Source organism: Hipposideros armiger, unplaced genomic scaffold, assembly GCF_001890085.2.
Source record: "Hipposideros armiger isolate ML-2016 unplaced genomic scaffold, ASM189008v1 scaffold_162, whole genome shotgun sequence".
Classification (NCBI taxonomy): domain Eukaryota; kingdom Metazoa; phylum Chordata; class Mammalia; order Chiroptera; family Hipposideridae; genus Hipposideros; species Hipposideros armiger.
In genome coordinates this window covers 32,833-53,171 of record NW_017731512.1, presented here as the reverse complement: position 1 = coordinate 53,171, position 20,339 = coordinate 32,833, and the positions used below count along the sequence as shown (strand labels likewise).

General features: G+C 41.3%; 1 protein-coding gene across 1 annotated transcript in view; it reads right to left on the bottom strand.

Annotated features, from left to right (window-relative positions):
• Nucleotides 1-20,339, bottom strand: part of LOC109387542 (interphotoreceptor matrix proteoglycan 1-like) — a 29,801-nt gene that overhangs the window by 5,591 nt on the left and 3,871 nt on the right. The window contains exons 2-3 of the mRNA XM_019651529.1: nt 19,972-20,191; nt 2,110-2,305 (exon numbers count right to left, since the gene is read on the bottom strand). Of these exons, the coding sequence (XP_019507074.1) occupies nt 2,110-2,305; nt 19,972-20,191 (416 nt within the window). The remainder of the gene's footprint in view (nt 1-2,109; nt 2,306-19,971; nt 20,192-20,339) is intronic.

Here is a 20,339-nt window from a genome sequence, read left to right as displayed (position 1 = left end):
AGTGTCACTGGCCCTTATATGTGGGATCCGAACCGGGGCCCTCTGGCATCCCAAGCGAGTTCTTAACCATCGCGCCACTCGGCCGGCCCTATTTATTTTTTTACAGGGCTGCCCTTTGTTTATAATGATCAAACAGCTCCAATAATACTAGCAGCTGGGAGTTTACTCTGAGGAGCATCTGATTTATCCCTTACATAAACTCGTGAATTTATTCCTATTATCCCTATTATGTAGATGAAAAAATTGAGGCTTAAAGGGGGGGAAATGTTGCTTAAGTTCACTAGTTAGGGGTAGAGCTTGAATTTGAACTTGTGTCTAACTTTAAAGCCTCTAATCTTAATCATTGTCTTAATCTATGGTTGATTAGATCTTAGTTTGTTACCTGATCCTCACAGAAGTAAATTGTCAGAGTCACAAAAATGATGGCATCTTGTGAGGAACAGAAATAACTGATGGCAGGAGAAGCAGGTGGCGAGGAATCCAGGCTGGACTCAGCACCACTGTGCTCAGGTTTATTCTCCACTGATCAGCCTTCCTATCATTGCACTTTCATACATTGTCATTTCCAGAGGAACTTTAGAACCAGAATGTCAAAGTCCATAAAGAATCCTGTTGGGATTTTAATTGGGATTAACTTGGAGAAAATTGATAATATCATCATAATTCTCACTTACCTGAAGGGGTACTCTGTGCTTCATGTTCTTTGTAAAGATGTTTTATAAACATAATTTAATGTACCCCTTGTAGTATCCCAGCAAGTGGGTTTTATTAGTCTCATTATCCAATGAGGAAATTGAGGTATAGAGGACTTAAGAGATTTTTCCAAGGTCACTTGATTAGTAAACTGCTAAGCCAAAAATTTAATCACACTGTCTGACTCCAGCATATTGCTTCTTAACCACCATTGGATAGTTGTCTTTAAAGTGTTAATACTTTAAAGGATCAGGGTATGTTTCATCAAGAAAAAGGCTAAGTATCTCTTGTCTCTTGTTGATTGAATGTGGAAGCAGATCGCCATGATTCCCCTGATGGGAAATTGGGGACTGTGGTCACTAGAATAAGTAGGAGAACAGTAAAAAACAAAACAAAACAAAACAGGATGCTCTAACAAAGGCATGGTCTGAGGTGACCAACACTGAGGAAATGTTCAGGTGTGTGTGATTGGAAGCTCATGGCTGGGAAAGGTGGGACAGGCTGAGACCGACTTATCTACAGTTTGGATCTTATTTGAGTGTCACAGGACGTGTAGAAAAATTAGGAACCTTTGTCTTCCTTGTTTGTTTGTAGGGCAACCTACACTCTAAAGTCTGGTTTGTGAATAGAAGATCAATTATATCTCACCTTCTCTTCCTCCTAAAGAGCTTCTCTTAATCTTTCTGTTGGAAATAAAGGATTGATGAAATATATCATAGCACATCTATAGAATGGACTAGTATGTAATCATTATGCTACAGAAAATATTATTCTACGTCGAAAAGCTCACTACAAAACAAGAAGCCTGGGTGATTCCATTTTGCTTTAGAAAATTCTATATGAAGATTCTACATAAACATGTAATGTATACCAAAAGATAATAGCAGTTCATGTGATGAATTACACATGACTTTTGTCTTCTTTTTCATAATTTTCTATATTTTCCAGTTTTCTTATGATGAAAGCTATTGTGTTTGCAGACAAAGAAAAAAAAAACAAGTAACATTTGCAAAGACACACACACACACACACACACACACACACACACACACACACCAATTAAAGTGGACCATGTGGTATTTTTTGTTAAAGCTAACACAGGCTCTTTTCTCTTCCCTTATTGGTCTTAATGAAATATTATAGAAAGGCGTAGAGAGGTGGACCCCAAGGGTGGTCCTTGGACCAGCAGAATCAGCCTAGCCTGTGCCCTACCCAGATCTACAGAATCAGAACAGAGCCTAGCAGGGTCCAGCCATGTGTGTTTTGACACATCCTTCTCTGGGAGATCCTGACACTCACTGAAGTTTGAGAACCATGGGTTTAAAGGACTGTATGAATTCACTACTCTAATGATAGGTTTCTCAGAAGTATGAGTAATGACTTCTTGGGTCTATAAAGTTAGTGTGCTCGACCTACCTGCTTGGAGCTTCCTTTCCCTGGATGACCTCACATTCCTCTCCAGGAGCACAGGGGCCCAGCTCCCGGTGGTCCAGGAGCCCCTGGCTCTCATACCCCGGTCGGCAGTGACACTCTGCTTCCTTGGTCCACTCATTCTTTACACACTGGGCAAATTCACCACAGGTCAGGAATTTGCAGGGATCTGCTTGATCAGCTGTAAGAAACAGAACAGATTTTCACGAATGCATGAATGCCTGAGCAGTGGAACTGGCAAAACAAAGGCAAGAGACCAAATATATTTGCTATCACCCCACTTTGGAGTGGGTTGTACAGTAGTGATAACAGGCTGGACTGAAAAGAGAACCACACGTTTCTGTATCTTTGAAAAGTGAGTTTATAGAAACAGGTGATAACATATTTAGCTCCAAATATATAATTATACACTAACTTTGTTGTGCATGAGCATCATCTAGAGGCCTTGTTAAAATGCAGATTCCTGGCCCCATCCTCAGAGTGATGCAAGAGGTTGAGATGGGGACTGAGAATTTGTATTTCTACGGAGGTCCTAAGCGATTCTGTTGCATCTGATCTGGAGAGCACATTTTGATAATCACTTCATTAGGGAATCAAGATTTGTTTGCCTGCTAGTTATTTTTTAAGGTAAGTATTTTCTGCAGAGATGAGCTGTAAAAATATATATTTAAGATCAGGTGTACCTCATAAAATAGTAGTCATTTATGTGGACAGTTTTGAGAACTCAAGATGATTTTCTGATTTAAAAAATATCTTTCAGTCACTTGCTGATCCCTAAGGTCCTAATTTTAGAGATTCTCTCTTTTGGCTTAATTGTTTTTTCTGTATTAAAATTCAAATAGATCTCTAGTCGGTTCTCTTTTTTGGGGGTCACAAATTGTTCTCTTTTACTGTGTTCCTAGTTATGTAGGATTATCTGAAATTCTTTGTAAAGTGGATTATAAATCAAGAGAACCCCAGAATATTTGGCTCTGAAAGGCCTGTGTCTCCTGCCAGTCTTTCTCTGTCTTTACAAAGCCTGAGAGCACACTGAGCTCTCAGGCAGGGACGTGAATGGCCTGAGTCCCCACATGCGGATGACAGAACCAGAACAGGCCTCTGGTCCTGAGACCATTGCTCTCTCTGCCCTAGAAAGGTTTGCTGTTGAATCACATCAGCCATTTTTCCTACAGGTTATTCTGTCAATAAGCACCTATGATGTGCTAGCAACTAGGGAACAGCTCATGTTTAAACCGTTCTTCCAAGAAGCTTAGGGGAAGGTACAGAATACTCCTACACCAGAAAAATAGTACCTTGTCTGGCATAAGAGCCCTAAATACGAGCTCTAAATATTAGTTAGAGAAGGGATCACCTTGGAGGGGATTGTTTGAGCTGAGTATTTAAAGTGGGTCACATTTGTCTGTGCAAAGACTGCAAGAGGCATTCCGACTGGATCGAGCAGCATGGTCAGAGGCACAGAGGTGGGAAATGAACAGGTGTGAAAATGGAGCCGGGGAAGCCCGGTTTGGAGGGAGCAGAGACCAGTGGACAGAGGAAGGTAACTAAAACTGGAAAGGTAAGTTAAGGCCAAGCTCTGGTAGGTCTTGAAAGCGGTCCTAAGGAATTTGGACTTGACAGGCAGTGGGGGCCACAGTGGATTTTTGGGTGAGGGAGGGATATGACTGGATTGTGCTTTAGAAGACATGGAAATAGAATTTTCAGAATTAGGATAATTTCAGTGATAATGTGGTCCAGTATTTCCCAAGTGGAAACATTTTCAGAACTCTAATTCTGCAGGACTTAATAACTTTTATACTAAAAAGAAGTTTGGTGGTTAAGATTTTTAATTTTTTAAACGCTGGGTGACATAAATATAACAACAGGTTTCTCTCTTTCTCCCTGTCCCTCCAAACTTACCCCCTTCTCTTTTTACTTTTAAACCTCTTAAGGTCATTAATAAGCTAATATCTATCATGACTCTTCAATCGGAGAACTTAGCTGCTTTGTCAAATTTACTGACCACAGAAGCTCTGTGAATGGGTTGATGGGGGACACCTATGCGGTGAGAATTCCAGAGCCTCTATGTTCACGGACCTGATCCAGCGCCTCCTTTTGGTGGGAGAAGCGAGAGCACGGGGGCTGAGGGAGAGCAGCAAAAGAGTAGGCCCTTGAAAACAAATTTTTGGGTTTCCTAGTACGGTAGACCTGTTAAAGGTCTGTGTGAAGTTGTATTTCTCTGCAAGTTGAGGCTCCCTTATGGACAGCCAGGCCTGGCTAACGTGAACTGGCTTTTCTTCACTCAGTTCCTAAAGCCGGCCATGTTATGGAATCGTAGTCACTGTTTGGGAAATACCTCAAATTTGCCCTGATAACCCAGGTAACGGATGCCCAGGGTCTGATTTAATAAATAACAGCCGGCAGGAAATGTACATTCAGGACTTTAGTCTCAAAAACAGAAGCCAGCAGGGAACAGTCAGAGGTCCCATTTCCCTTTCTGCAGTGGAGAAATATATTTACATGGAAAGCTGACTGAATGCACAGATTCTGCCCTTCTGAACAGTAATATGAAATGTGTGATAACCAAATATGAGTTTCCCGTTCCAAAAAGGTTTCTGTTTATCATAATTTTCTTCAGCCCAGCCAGGCATGGTCTATGCACCAGTAAAGCTAAACAGAACACAATAAAGCAACATTTATCCAAATTTGGAAGCCCTGAATCGGGTATATTTGAAGAACCAATGTACCTATTTTATTGATTATTTGCTTTTCTCATGTTATTTACGTATTCAAGACCAGTCTACACATAAGAAGTAGGAGACTTCAAATCACTGAGCTTAGTTTTTGTTTGCTGTGTACCCTTCCTGGGAATTAGGACAACATTCATTCATTCATTCATTCATTCAACAAATAACAACTTGGTCCTTCAAAATCTTCAGCACTGAGAATTTCAGACCAACCAATTGCTTCAGAGTTTTATTTTATCCATATATAAGATTTTACATTTTAGATACAAATTTTAGAGCTAGAACATATTTTAGAGCCCTTCTTGACTAATTTGCTCACTTTGCAGATGAGGAAGCTGAGACTCTGAAGCTGAGTGTTGCCAAGTCCTCTAACTCTCATCCCCTCTTGTGGACTGTGCGAGAAGTTCCGGGGAAGGAAAGAACCCGGAGGAGGAGCTGTTGGACCATGGCCTCCAAAGCTAATTGGATTTAATAAGAATCATAACAGAAGAGAGCATATTTGCAACAATTTGTGTAGCAGCTCATGCTGCTTCCACTCTTACGCCTTCAGAACATTTTCCTTAGGCACATTGATGACCCTCTTTTCTTACATCTCATTTTTTGAGGGCCACCTACAGCTTTGGGCTTTAGTCAAAGACTGAGAACTGGGTGTGAGCTGATTCAGGGGAGGAAGCACCATGGAAGAAAAGAGAATGACGTTATGATGAATGGAAGTTTAACTAGTAGAAATTTCTAAGGAAGCTTTCCCTATGTTGCTATCATTTTCTTTCTTTGCCATAACCCAAAGACATTTCTCCTTAGAATGACAGACACATTCACGTTAGGCCATACAAGTATTTGCCTCTTATTTAAGACATCCCCAGGAATTTGCACCAAACAAATCAGTCTGAACTTCCCAGTCTTTGCTCTTGGTTTGGTCAATATTAATAATGTAAACATTATATAGCAACAATCTCAAATGCTCTGTTCTGAATATGGTCTGTAGCTTGGAAAGAGGAAGGACAAGAAAAACTGGAGATCAAGTCAGGAGAACAATTAGATGTCATTTTCTAGAAAAAATATTTTCAAATCATAATTAAGTTGTGTGTGGATTTGAGGAGGTGAAGTCCTCATGATTGATGTATAGACTAATTGGTCCATAATTGCTTTAGTTTCCTGGATTGGCTTTAATACCTTTTAAAAAGATTACTTTTATGGTGGGTACTATAGAAAGCTTTCTCCGTGAGCCTGTACCACACTCACCATATACTTGTATCTAGCATGGTTAGGGGTACCCTTTTCGCTTGCTATAATTGCTTGCTGGCAAAATCATTTAATTTACTGTCCTTAACCCATGTGGATAGCCCTTCTGCAGAGCAAATTTGGCAATCTCTCTGTAGAGGCAGCCTCAGGCATTAGGCCTGAGTCTCGTGGTGTTGGCGGCAGTTCATTTGTAGGTGGTGGGAAAGGTCCAGGTCCATCCTGGCATCCAGGGATCCTGGCTTACTCCTTAGCTTCTGTGTAGATTCTGCCCATAGTCAGAGCATTGCCATTCTGTTTCAGGCATTGTCCCTGACTTGACCCCAGGGATATGATCCTAACCCTTCACCAGGAGTTTCACCAGGAGCACAATGACAATTATTTGTACAGTAGTCCCCCCTTATTCGAGGGCAACCATGGAAGAGAGGCCCTCAGTGGATGCCTGCAACCGTGGGTAGCACTGAACCCTATATATACTGTTTTTTCCCTATACATACATACTTATGATAAAGTTTAATTTATAAATTAGGCACAGTAATAGATTAACAACAAAATTAATAATAAAATAGAACAACAATATACTGTAATAAAAGTTATGTGAATGTGGTCTCTCCCTCTCTCTGATAACCAGTATGATAACCAAGATGGCTACTAAGTGACTAATGGGCAGGGAACATATATAGCATGGATACAAGGGACAAAGGGATGATTCACAGCGTAGGAGGGATGGAGCCAGATGGCTCGAGATTTCATCACGCTATTCAGAAAGGTATGTAATTTAAAACATGAGTTTTTTATTTCTAGAATTTTCCATTTAATATTTTCAGACCTCAGTTCACGGTGGGTAACTGAAACCGCAGAAAGAGAAACCGTGGATAAGGGGGTATTACTGTATAAACAGGGAGCTCACATTTGTTGAAGGCCATTTTATGTTTGGTAGCGTGCTGGACATTTTAAACAATTCTTCATTAATATTCACAAAACCTTCTAAAGTAGATATTGCAGACCCCATTTTCATAGATGAGAAAATTACAGTCCATTGTAGCTAGTAAGTATGACCCATGATTAACATCTGTATATCTGTTTACAATGTTTAGTGTTTGACATCATTCTAGTGTTTATCAAATGTGGGCTTTCCAGGAGACACCTGAGGGTTCCGAGGGGCTGACAGAGGATGAAGACAGTGAGTGACAGGCCCTGCCACTGCCAGCATCTCCACCGATGCTTTCCTTTGAACAAGGGCTCTCCCAACTAAATAAAATCTCAAAGCCATTGTCTGCCACCACTCCTTCATGAGGCAGAATGTTTCCTTGTAGAAGGTACAGGCTGACACTACAGTCGCTCCACATTTGTTTCTGTTGTTCACATGTGACATCAATGAACAAACATGGCTTAAAGTAAGTGAGTGCCATGTGGCACTTAAAAATATTTGTATCATTCTGAGATTTCCAATGTAAGCACATTTTCTGTATCAGTTTCTCCCTTGGATTTGCTTATATAATGTCTTTTGTGTGCATGCCAAAGAGCATTCCCAATTGGCTGACTGAGGAAGGATTGTATGTTTCTCAGCTCTCCATCATGTGATCAAACAGCATTCAAATGAATGTCCTCTGCCCACAGGGAAAACTTTGAAACATTTTACAGTTAGAGTTATAAAAGACTATGGTCCTGGTCATCAAGAAGCTCATAAATTCACAGAGATCATAGATCCCTGATGGTCTAAGACTGTCTTTTTCAAATCTGTTTCTGGTCCCAAGTGCACTTATGCTTGTCAGGCCTGAAAATGGGCTCTCTCCCTCGCTGCCAGGTCTCCGAGGTTCTCAGGTCCGCATTTCACCAACTCCAGTTCCTTACACCCCACTCTCCCTTTACTTGCTCTGCATCCTAGGGGCTTTCTATTGTTTGCTTTTCTGTCCAATTCTTTATCATTTCTTTGGCATTCTTTATCATCTCATCATCCCCTTCCCTTGTGCTGTCTCAACACTCACGCATTGCCCAGGAAGTGAAGCACCTCCTTTGATCAGGTCCAATCCTAGGGCATGTTTCAGCTCAGTTTGCCTGAAACTCTGGCTTCACCTGGGCTGCCTTGAGCGGAGTGCCTTTTAGGACTTTTTGGACATTTTTTTTCATTTCAATGTGATGAAACCTAATGTCCACTAGATGGCACTCAATAGCAAAAAAGAAGTAGGCATGGATGCAGAGGATGAAATTTAAGAGCCCAAACTGATTTCTGTCTCCTTAAAAATCACGGTGCGGTGCGCATTGGTGAAGGGAAGCGAGGTCTGGAAGGAATTAGCGCGGTGGCAAAAGCAGCTCCAGGGGACCGCTGATAGAGCCATTATTACTGCGTGATTACCGCAGCAGATCGGGCCTGGCTGGCTGGGGGAATGTGCTGGTGATTTTTGGATCTTTTCCCATTTCAAAAAAGGCAGAGTTAAGGCTCTGGAGTTCCGAGGCAGGCAGACCCGCCGCCCCAGCGCCCAGCGTGACCAAGCCTCGTGCCAGAATGGACCTAACAGACTCACCAAGAGTTGGAGCAAGGGTGAACCCTTCCAAGTGCGTGCTCCTGACCACTACAGAGGGCGGGGCCAGGCAGCCGCCTTGTCCTCCCCTCCCCCACTTATAACCGAGGCTTTTTGGTCCTGGTTTTGTTGGTGGAGAGAAGGGGAATGGTCATACCTTTGCCCGGGGCATCAGAGAATAACAAACCTACACATCCCAATCAAAGGTCATCTTCAGGGCGCAGGACACAAGGCCTTACTTAGCCCATCATACTTTTAGGGGCTCACCAACAGGTTGCAAATTCTTTGAAGTCAGAAGAAAAAAGTTAATGTAGTCCAAACTGAATTATTTCAGTTTCTATGCCAACGTAGTAATAAGATATAATTTTTAGTATTTTTATTAATTAATATATTAATGAAAGCAGATGGGCCTAGAGCCCAGGAAATCCTAAGGTGACCCTGGTAGTCTGTTTCCTTCTTAAGGTGTCAATATCACTTTAATACAGTGCTTGGGACTAAGTGCTTAGTTATTTGAATAAATACGGTTCTCCACTGAGGGTTCATTTGATGTAATGCAGAGACCTTGCCTTCCACAGAGGCCCATCCGGCTTGTTTTCCCAAATCCTGAGAACATTCTGGGATTCGGCTGCACCTGCAAAGCAGGTGAATCAGCTCATCCCTGCTGTCAAAGCTGGAGCCTGCAGAAAAGCACCCTAGGTGGGAAGGACTGGTTCCCAGCAATCGTCGGTGGCCTTGGGAGTGTAGGTTAGCATCTTTAGGTCTCATTTTTCTCTTCTATAAAATGGGGTGTTTAAACCAGGTGATCACTAATGTCCCTCCAGTTCAAATATAAACCTCCCATTTTAGGTGTTATACCACAACCAAAACAGCAGGAGTGTTAGCTGGACATGGGGCCCACGCCTCCAGAACTGTTAGTGCAAAACAGCGGTTAAAAGAACTTTAAAAAAAAAAAATCTACATTTAAGTTAATGTTTCATCTTATTTTATTATTGGCCAAATAGTTTTGCGTATGGCTTATTGCTGAAGGACAGGATTAGAGTGAGAGTAATTATTCAATGATAAATAGCACACAGCATACATGGCACCATGCATCTAGTTGGAACTTAATACACATATGATTTGTGGAATTGAGTAAGTTATTAATGGGAGTTCTTCCTGGTTTAAAGGGGCATGTGATATGAGAAACTTGGGTTTCATTTCAATTGCATTGTTAAGAACAACCACCACAAACTGTTTATAGTAGGCTCTCCATAACTCTTTCTTACATGAGTGGGTATGTGAATAAGCATACACATCTTGTCCTGGGTTGGAGGCGGGAGAATTATCTCCACTCTCAGTCATTATTTGTATCTGCCTAACTGAGGTGTTTGGGTGCATTAGTGTTAGGGCCTTGGTGTCCCAGGATAAGCTGTCGTGTCGAAGGGAGAACTCTGACAGAAAGCACTGTGGGAGGTGGCCCTGCGGCTGGGCTGAGGCCCCAGTTTGTGTTAAAGGGTTAGATGAAGGGCTCTAGCAACGTCTTAAGAAGGCTCCATAAAGTGGTTCTGGTGTGGGATGAGGGCACAGGTTGAAACTCTGGAGAGGGGCGAAAGGTACCTAGCAGTACGACTGGTATTGGGATTCCCTACTGGAAATTGGCATTAACAATAGCTCCCTAATGGTGGCCCAGGAGGCACAGGGCAGCAGCACTGTAACCCAGGAGACAGAGCCAGGCATAGGAGACTGGGGGGAGGGCAGAAGGAGAGGGGAGTCTCTGAGGAGGTGAATTCCTGTGACTGCCCCAGCTGGGAAAGGACACTCCTAGCAGAGCCAACTGTACCCAAAAAGTGGACATTTGGAAGTTTGGGACTTTCGTTTCTAAGAGTGAAAGATTTTTTTCCCCCATTTCAAGAATATGGCAGAATATTATGGGAAAACTTACTTGGTGAATTGTAGAATCTAACAATTAATGTAGGATTAAACTGAAATGTGTTGTCACTTTTTCTAAATAGATGAAACAGCAACTGTGTACCCAGTAGGAGGGTTGATAAGACTTCTTTTTATGAAGAGTCAGTAGGTAGAATTGAAGGAAGCACAGAAAACTGCCTCTAAATTCCAGCTACAGCCCATGGTGACTGTGTGGCCGGGAAAACCTAAGCTCTCTGAAATACAGTTTCTCCAACTGTGGAATGGGTGGATTAATAATACCTACTTTTCATAGCTATGTATTAAGATTGAAAATAGCATCAATTAATAGCAGCTATTACGGTGTTTATTGTTATTATTGTGATAAGTGACATCTAGCACCTTTTCAGAGCTGGTGACTAAATAGGAGTCTTACAAATTGTGCAACTTTTCAAATAATTGATCCATATTCTGGCTGGAAGCATCCTGGATGCCAGACTGTAATTATTATAATTTCAGTGTTTACCATTGACCAGCCTTGAAGTCTGCCCATTTTTGAGGTGCCTTCTCAGGAATTCAAGGAAAGAATAAGTTAGAATAAGTAGTTTTGCATATTTGAAATCTTCAACCTGCACAGCTAACTGGAATAAAAACCCTACAAACTTCTGAAGAATTTTCATCACAGCCTAAAGGAAGCACTGCTCTAGTTGCTGGGGATGCTGGCAGAATACTGAGTAAGCCGTGATTTTTTTGTTTTTTCTGTTGATAAATCACAGATAGTTCTAACATTGGTTTATACTTTTTATATCACAGATTCATTTATTTAGGGAGTTTTCAAAAGGTGACTAGCAAACCACACGAACTAGTAACAGTGTGTCACCTCTCCCCCATGTCTGTACCTCTGCAGATGTTATTTGGTCTAAGTGATCTCTGACCCTCATTTAGAGGACCCATCAGCCATTCAGATGCTGATCTGAATGTGGAATGACACACACCTAGAAATCTCATGAGAATTTTTAAGTTTTGTCTTCTCTGTAGTCCAAAAGTAGTAATGGAATACTATTTCCCCCGACCAGTATTACTACCACAAACTACTTTTCTACCCTGACCTGGCATTAAGCCAAAAGAAAAAAAAAAAAGAAAAAGACTTGATTGGATTTTGTTTTGAATTTTGCAAATGAAACCTAATAATTGGTCTGTCTAGGCATTGCCTGCAATAAAATAAATGCTAAATCCTCTAACTAAGACTGTCTTAACATTCTCCTCAGCTTGACCAAGCTTTACACAGGCTTCTTCCTTACTCTAGGCCCCTGGCTTTCCTTTTCTTAGGGGAGTTAGTTTAGAAACATTGTAATTGTAAATTCATTGGGTGGCCCTTTTTAAGATGTAAATCTCTTTTAAGCTTCTTGACAGGTTTACAACTCAGGACTTTCTTTCTCCAGGACCTGGGAGCCAATCCTTTGAAATGTAACCATCAAGGAAAATAGCACCCCCCTATCTCCCAGTCTCTGGGAGGGTAGAAGCCTTGCTCCAAGTGGTAAGACAGGAGGTGGACAGGGCATGATGACTTTCTCATTTTCCATTTCATCCCAACCTCACTGAAATCTGGCCTGGGCTATTGCCGCTGCACTAGATTACTTTTGCAAAGCGTTCTAATGACCTCTGAACCATCAACTTAAATGGCCTCCATCCACTGCTTACTCACAGCTGCTGAAATTGCTGACCTGTCTCTCCCATGCGTTTCCTGGCTCCTGCAACATCTCCTCCTGCCAATCCTTTTTATTGTCCCATTAAGTGTTGGAATTTCTCAGAGTTCCACTCCCAGCTGTCTTTTCGTCCCACCCTACACATTGCCCTGGGCCATTTTAATGTTTTTTAAACCTGTTCTCTGGTTTAAACTTGTCTAGTTGAAATGTATACTTTCCCAAATGTATACTTTCAGCACTGGTTTTGTCCCTGGCCTCAACACCTATTTCATAGGCTAGAGGTCAATTCACCTAATATCCATTTCCTTTAAACTAGTTTGCCCAAAAACGTTTTTTTAAAGTATTTTTATATCCTTGAGATAGCTTATTAATTTTTGTTGTATTTTTTAAAAAATGAATTAACCTATGTACCCCATGTAACTATATATATATATATTTTTTACAGTGTTTTCCAAATTTGCAGTATTTTATGAATGATAAACTAGATGTTATTTGTATAATCTTGAGAATACTTTGAGGACTGGTTAGTATTAAGTTTAAAGACTTTTTGGGTTTTACAAAATTTTATTAAAGCTGAACTTTAAAAGGCCATAAGTCATAAAAAAAGAAAAGCAAGGAAAAATAGAATATCCAAGTAGATGCAGATAGATTGATTGGACAGGGGCTCTTAGGCAACCTGGCTTTACATGAACTGGCTTAACATGGCTTCCCCTTCCTCCTAGGCTGAGCTCCGTTCGCTCCCTACTTGCTATCCAAAGCTGCTATCACTCCTAGAAATGTCTGCCTCATCCTCCCGCCCTTTCTGGAATAGCTCTCCCCGCCCTTCTCTGACTGGGCCCATCGCCATCATATACTAAGGTATCATACACTTAATATTGCCCCCTGTATAGGAAGCCTGTCATGACATCCCCTTGCCTCTGTTGAATTAATTTCTCTGTCCTCTGTACTTCATAACATTTCGTATCCTGATGATTGTATTTAGCACTCTTACAGCTTTTTGTATGTATATGTGTCTATTTCTCTTGGTAGGCATTTAGCTCCTTAGGGCAGAGATGGGCTTGACGCCACTTTGGGTCCTGTGCCTAAAGTAGTGCCTTACTGGTGGCAGATAATCCCTAAGTGCTTACTGAATGTGTGAATGAACAGAGGCCCAGATCATGATTGCATTATTATTTACTTGTCTAACTTTTCTATAACAGCAAAGATAAGGACCAGTGGGGAAGTTACAGGCTTGGACATCTTTGATGGTTTAAGAAAAATCATCCATCATTTGGAAGTAAGGAGAAAAGCTGACCACATGACCTTCAATGTCACGCTAGAGCAATAACAGTCCCCTTAGTAAACAGATCACCTGTGGGCCAACCCGGCCACCCGTTTGTACTTTTACAGCTGGCAAGCTAAGTATGGTTTTTAATGTTTATATAAGCACCTTCATAATGTCCTCGATTTTACCTTTTGTCTCACAAAGCCTAAAATATGTACTATCTGGCTCTTTAAGAAACACTTTGCTGAGCCCCAGGAGGCAGTAACTTTGTTTGACTTATCATTTACTATTGATCATGGCATTGTATAACTCTATAAAGTTAGAAGTTGTAATATGGAAAATGGGTAAGATACAATGACTGTATTTTTTATTTTGTATTTAGCTTACTCTTATTTCGTCTTTCTCCTTTGTTCTCTGGCTATATAAAATTCCTGTTTCCACATACTCTTTAAACCAGATTTCTCCTTTTAACAATTCTCTTATCAATTACTTAAATAAAAGTTTGACACATGCTCACTATCCGTTTGTATAATAATGATGTTTTTCGTATTTCGAAGGTTATTCTTTGATAAGGGTTGGGGGAGGAAGAAGTGGGTAGGGACAGCGGCTGGAGGGACACCCTGCAGTATTGCATAGCTCTAGTTCTAATCTCCTTTTCTCTCAAGAAGGTGGTAAGGGAAGAACCAAGGGTTAACACACCCAGTAACTCAGTTTTGCTTCATGTTGTCATCCTGGTTGGGAAATGGTTAAAATTATAGAATGCTTTCACTCTTTTCCAGGGATAGATTTTTGAGATTCTCTCCCATATACCAGTATTTGACATACAGTATTTCCAGCAGCTGCGGCTTTTCTGTCTTAAAGGTGATTCCCCTTTCTCTTTCAAGGAGCATTTTCTCAACAGATTGGACTCATGCCAATGAGTTCAAGCAAATAATGGCAAGATCAAACCTGAATCCAGAAGGTTTCTTGTATTTGCTGAAATAACCTTCTGGTATTATTTGGGGTTTTGATTATCAGTGACCCTCAGTTATCTTACTACATTCTGGGGGATGGGCACTGCAGCACATCAGCCTAAGCAGTAGATGCTGGGAAAGATCATGCCAGCAATAGAGCCAGGGGCTTTGTAAATTGGAATTTGAGTCCTTGTTCTCCAGAAACCTGAATTATCTTTCACTGGGGGTTGAAGGGACCTGAGAAGCAGCACAATAAGTTGGTTGCACTGGTTGGTTGTACTAGGAGGAGATTTTAATCAGCTCAACTGTCAGTCACCATGACAGCTTACACTCAAGTTTACCACCAAAAGGAGAAAATCTGGATCGTTCAGTCACGCTGAAAAACTAGAAGCAAATAGCTGTCATACTCTAGATTTTTTTTTAAAAAAAGGAAGAAAACTATGCATGTTTTTCCTTAATTTGTTTTAAAATCTAGACACCCATTTCTTCTATAATCAAAATACCAATTCTGTACATATTTCCCCAAACTAAAATTGTACAGGAGAACTGATGCTAAAAACACTTTTCTGTAACTGTACAGGTTTTTTAAAGAACAGCATTTTAAATTTCAGGTTCAAGAAGTCTTATAAGATACGCAGATTCATAGAAGTGACAAGTAATTAGCTCTGTTCAGAAGTGTGTTTTGAGTTTGGGGGCTGTCTGCACCCGGTTTTGGAACAGGGAGGAGGAGCTGTGAATAATGTGAATCTGTCTGAGTGGGTCCCTAACCACCCTTGCTCCATAACAGCCACCACTCTCCAATGGTAGCTCATACTGTTGTCACTGACTCCTGTGTGGCTAATGTCCTGCCTCTCCAGCTCTGGTGCCGACAAAGATTCTCCTCTTGACCAATCTCTACTCAGGCTCCACTGAAATTGTCAACTCAGCTTCTACTTTTGGACTTCTGTGTTGTCTCGTATTGTCCAAATTTAGCAAGAATCCTGCTAAGCTGGTTTAGTTAGAAACTCGCATCCACCATATCTGATCACGCTCAATATCTGAGCAGGTTCCTCATCCTCCACTATTCCCCAGGATGTCTGATCACCCTGCCCTGCCTTCAGCAAGAATCCTTTGAGGTCAGTTTAACCACCTAAACCTACCTCTGATGTTTCCTCTTAGTAATTTTCTTTCTTTCTTTTTTAAATTTTATCATACATATATCTATTACAATTCCCTCGACTCCACTCCCACACTATATTCCATTCACTGACCCCTACCCCGCTGCTTGGCTCTAGGTTCCCACTGGCCCATGCTGTATCACTCTCTCCCCCTCACTCCAAGGCCCCATTTCAGGGGTCCCTACACCCATTGAGATGGTCCCCCTTGAATGAAACCTTCCTTGCTATCTTAAACATGTGGCATTGAATAATGGTTTCTTTTTTTCTTTTAGAAAAAATTGCTTATTTATTGGGAGGGAGAGAGCCAGGAAAGTTCCAGAACTAGAGGAGGCAAAGATGATGTGGATGGACATGTCCATTGCCTAGTGAAGTGGTGGTTTTCAAAGGGGTCTGGGAAAAACACAATTTGCAGCTACTGTGACTGCAACCTGGGAGTCTAACGTCACCTCCTGTGTTTACTGGCGGTTCGCCCACAGGCCTGGTGATGAGGTAATGTGGATATGGTGCCACCCTGCAATTTAGCAAACCTTGGCCACGCTACTGCCTACTGGGTACCACAAAATTCTGAGCAATGGGAACAAGTCCAGTAGGACTTGGCCATTAACTTTCCTGGCTCTCTCCCTCCCAATCAAATAAGCTTTTAAAAATTAAATTAAATTTATTTATTTATTTATTTACTTTTTATTGGTTTCAGATGTTGGTTTCTTTAACAGTGCTCATTGTCGTCATGGCTGTGACAGGCTGCTCAGCCCTCTCCACATCAACCGCTGCTGGCCGACTCACTGCCTGAGACCGGCCCAGAGGGACTAAAGTTCTCTACATTAATCTCTATCCCTACCTTCTCTCTTCTGTTCAGACACCAGGTCTCGATGAAATGGAATTTAAAGTATAATTCAGAGCTTTCTTCTTTATGGGACCACTCCTTAGTGATTCCCAGACTCACAAGAATTTGCAACTAAGTGTGGCATATCAGAAAGTGCTCACTAAAAGTCTTTTTGAATGAACAAGGCATAGCTTTGATCCCAGCGTCATTCTATAGTGTCCCTCTTTGGCTACATTGGAAGATCCTTTGGGCAGGGGTTGACTTTCATGTATTAAGTAAATTAGTAAGTAGTGGATGACCGCTTTTTGTTTTGTATTAAGCACGTAGAAGTTGGTCAAGGCTGAATCATCAAGCACTTGCTGGTTACAAGTGGGTGAATCTACCCTCTGCTTTTGGTGAAATAACTAAACCCGGATCCCCAGCTGTGAGTTAGGAAGCTCCCTCTACTCCTCCCCTGTCCCTCCCTGAGTGCTCATTACCCACCTGCCTCCCTCTACTCACCCTGTTGATTGGAAGAAACACTTTTGGGGGCAGGATGGCATAGTGGCTTCTCACGCTAAATAGCAGCCCTTTTGGATATTGAATTTATTTATTTTGATTTACATAGAGAGCTTCATACAGTTCATTGTTGTTTAGTTTTAACTTTTATAAAATCCATATTTGGCTTTCTAATTCTGCTGTCCTCAAGTCTTTGGTTCAGGCATTATTCACGTTCTAGCTGGCTCACTACAGTCATTTCTTGGCAGGCCTCTCCCAGTCGTTCATTTACTCGTTCATTCTTCTGTGAATTTTCAGTGTATTAAGAATTCAGATTTTCTCACTCTCCTAGTATGTGGTAAGAAACAGAGTAAGGTAATTTGTCAAGTTGTCCAGTGCACTCTGGCTTTACTGTATTATTCCACCATTAAAAGATGGTTGGGCATGCTGCCCCACCGTACACTGGGTAGCCAGGGGCACTTCTTGGGTAGCGTAGCATAAATTTGGCTCCAGCAAGGACTGAGGCTGATGTTAGCACCAACCCTTTCCTACTGCTATTGGCTTCCTACAGAAAAGCGACATAGCTAAACTCTCACAAGAAATTAATGAAAATAATTTCAGTTCCAACCTCCACACAATTGCCTTGTCATGGTACTTCATATTGTTTTCACTGGCACCCTAGCAGGTCATAAATTATTAGTCAAGTTAATAATGACCATGTTGCAATATTAACTAAACATTTACTAGTCAATTACAGTGCATTGAGTGTTATGTTAAGTGTTGTAAATACAGTCCCTTTCTTATCCGTGGGTTCCACATTTGTGGATTAAATGAACCTTGGATCGAAAATATTCAAAAGAAAAGTTATGTTGTTGCTGATGTGTAATCTGTACCTAGGTCTATGATGGTTGTGTCTGTACCGAACATGTTAAGACTTTTTTCTTGTAATTATTCCCTAAAAAATACAGAATAACAACGATTTATATGGCATTTACATTGGATTAAGTATTATAAGAATTTTAGAGATGATTTAAAGTATACAGGAGGATGTGTAAGATTATACGCAAGTACTAGGCCAGCCATTTCATATGAGGGACTTGAGTCGAGCATCTTTGGATTTTGCTATCCTCGAGTGGGAGGTGGGGTCCTAGAAGCAATACCCTGTGGGATGACTCTATTATTTTAGTTACTATCTCCATTTTCCAGTTGTGGAAATTGAGTGCTGGCTGTTAGCACACAGGTTTCACATTCAGGACTATGACTCGCCAAGGTCCATGCTATTCTGTTTTTTCCCACATCACCTTGGTCCCTTACACATCCCCAGCACTGCCAGCTCTCTAACCTCTTTCGAAGGCACTACTTAAGTGGCACCGGCATGGAGAAGCCTGTCCCCTCAGCAGCACACCAGATTTCTCCCCTGCCTCAACTTAGTCCTTAAATTTACATTCTCATGCTGTTGGATGGGTCTCTAGGTAAAACTGAGCTCCCTGAGGGAGTCAGGAGGGGAGGGGATTGGGCCCTCACCTCCCTTATGCTTTCCAAGTTCTCCTTATACACATCCTTGTTATTGTTCTCAATCACTGAAGAATTGGACTCCTGAGCATAACTGGCAAGAACCCTTAGTTCCTTTTCAATTCTGAGGAAGTTTTCAGGGGAAGCTGCTGATAGGTATCTTACTATTTAGCAGTTAGAGGTCTTTGATTTTCTCAGAGGAGCCAGGGGGCTTTCTCACCTCCCGCTCCCCCCTTCCTTTAGAGCTAAACATTCCTAGGTGCAGTGTTTTAGGGCCCTCTCTCATTTTAATGATCATATTTACCAAGGCAGGAGGCAATTTTCTTAAAGTTGCTAGAAGTTCTGCTCTGTCAAAGATAAGTGTCTCCCAACTGAGTCTTTTTGTTTGAATTTTGCCCCAGGCCTCTCCCTCTGCCATCATTGTTAGTCCACAGAAAGCCAGAGAGGATGTTAAAAGATTCACTTCACTAATTCATAGCCAATTACAAAGCTTTGTTTTCAACCTGCCTGGATGGTTGCATTAGCTGTAGATTTGGAACCTTGGTCACTTGCACTCCAGGGAATTAAAAAAAAAAGTTTCTTCAATTGGTTAGAAAACAGAAATTTTAAAGTAATGGTGGGAACAGCTCCCAATTTGGGCATAGCTGGTTACAATGGTACGTACATTATGCTTTATTATCAGAACAAATGCTCATTGTCTATTGTGTAGCTTTGGGCTGAGCCCCCATATCTTTCGAGAGTTTTCTTCACATCTAACTCTTCTTTGTTTTAATCTGCACATGGAAGTTGATCTAGGGCACACAAATGGGAAGGGACTTTATTCTCTTCTTTCCTTGGTGATGGTAAAGTGACTTCTCTCCAAGTCTGAATGTTGGTCTAATGATTATTTTTCTCTCCTCAGGATGCTGTCTGTTTCATGCGGAACTTTGTTATAAAGAGATGATTCCCATAGTTAACTATGACTGGCAGGTTTCTTAGGTAGGAACCTCCCAGGTTGTTGCAGTTTGCAGAGAAGGTACTTTTGACTTCCAGCAGAATGTTAATTAGCTTGGCTGTGGGCTATATTTAAAAAAGAATCTCTTAAGCACTGCAAAAGTTTTGCTCTCAGGGGAAATTAAAGCTCTCAGATGGTGAAGCAAGAGGTGTGCTTGTTCTTTGCCTTTTGATGTAGGAAAACTAACTTTAATCTGCATGTCTTAGAACCCTACCTTTTGAATAAGGTGATCCATAACTTCCAAAAGGTTATTTTATCAAGTGTGATTTTAATTTGATTTTTCTTTAAATCTATTTGGGTGACAATGGTAAGTAAAATTACATAGGTTTCAAGTGTACAATTCTGTAATACGCCATCTATATATTACATTGTGTGTTCACCACTCAGAGTCAGCTCTCCTTCCATCACCATATATTTGACCCCATTCACCCTCTTCTACCACCTTCCTCCCCGCTTACCCTCTGGTAACCACTAAACTATGAGTTTCTTTGATTTTAATTTGATTTTCATGACTTCAAGTTCAGCTGCAAGCTTAAACCAACCAACCAACCAACCCCCAAACTCTGGCAAATTTCTGGATTGAATTCTTTTACCTGGTTCAATGCTGAGAGAGTAGCTGTCTATTTCCAGATCAAGTCGTTGGGCTGCAGCAAAACAAAAATCCTCCAAGACGCCGTGCACAGCCTTGGTGAGATTGTAGGGCACCGATTTAGCAAACCTCATTTTGCTATTCACGATCACACTCCCATTTCTGAAGTTAAGTACTTCAAGTTGCTTAAATCCCGTAAGATTGGATCGTAAATATGGAACCAGCTGCAAAATAAAACATGGTTTACTTGTTTTTTTTTTTTTAACTGGGGAATTGGGGGATGGGAACAGCACTGGGGAATTGGGGGAAGGGGAACAGACAAGTTGCTGTCCTTTTGTTCTTCAGTCTAGTTGTGGAGGACGTGTTGCTTCA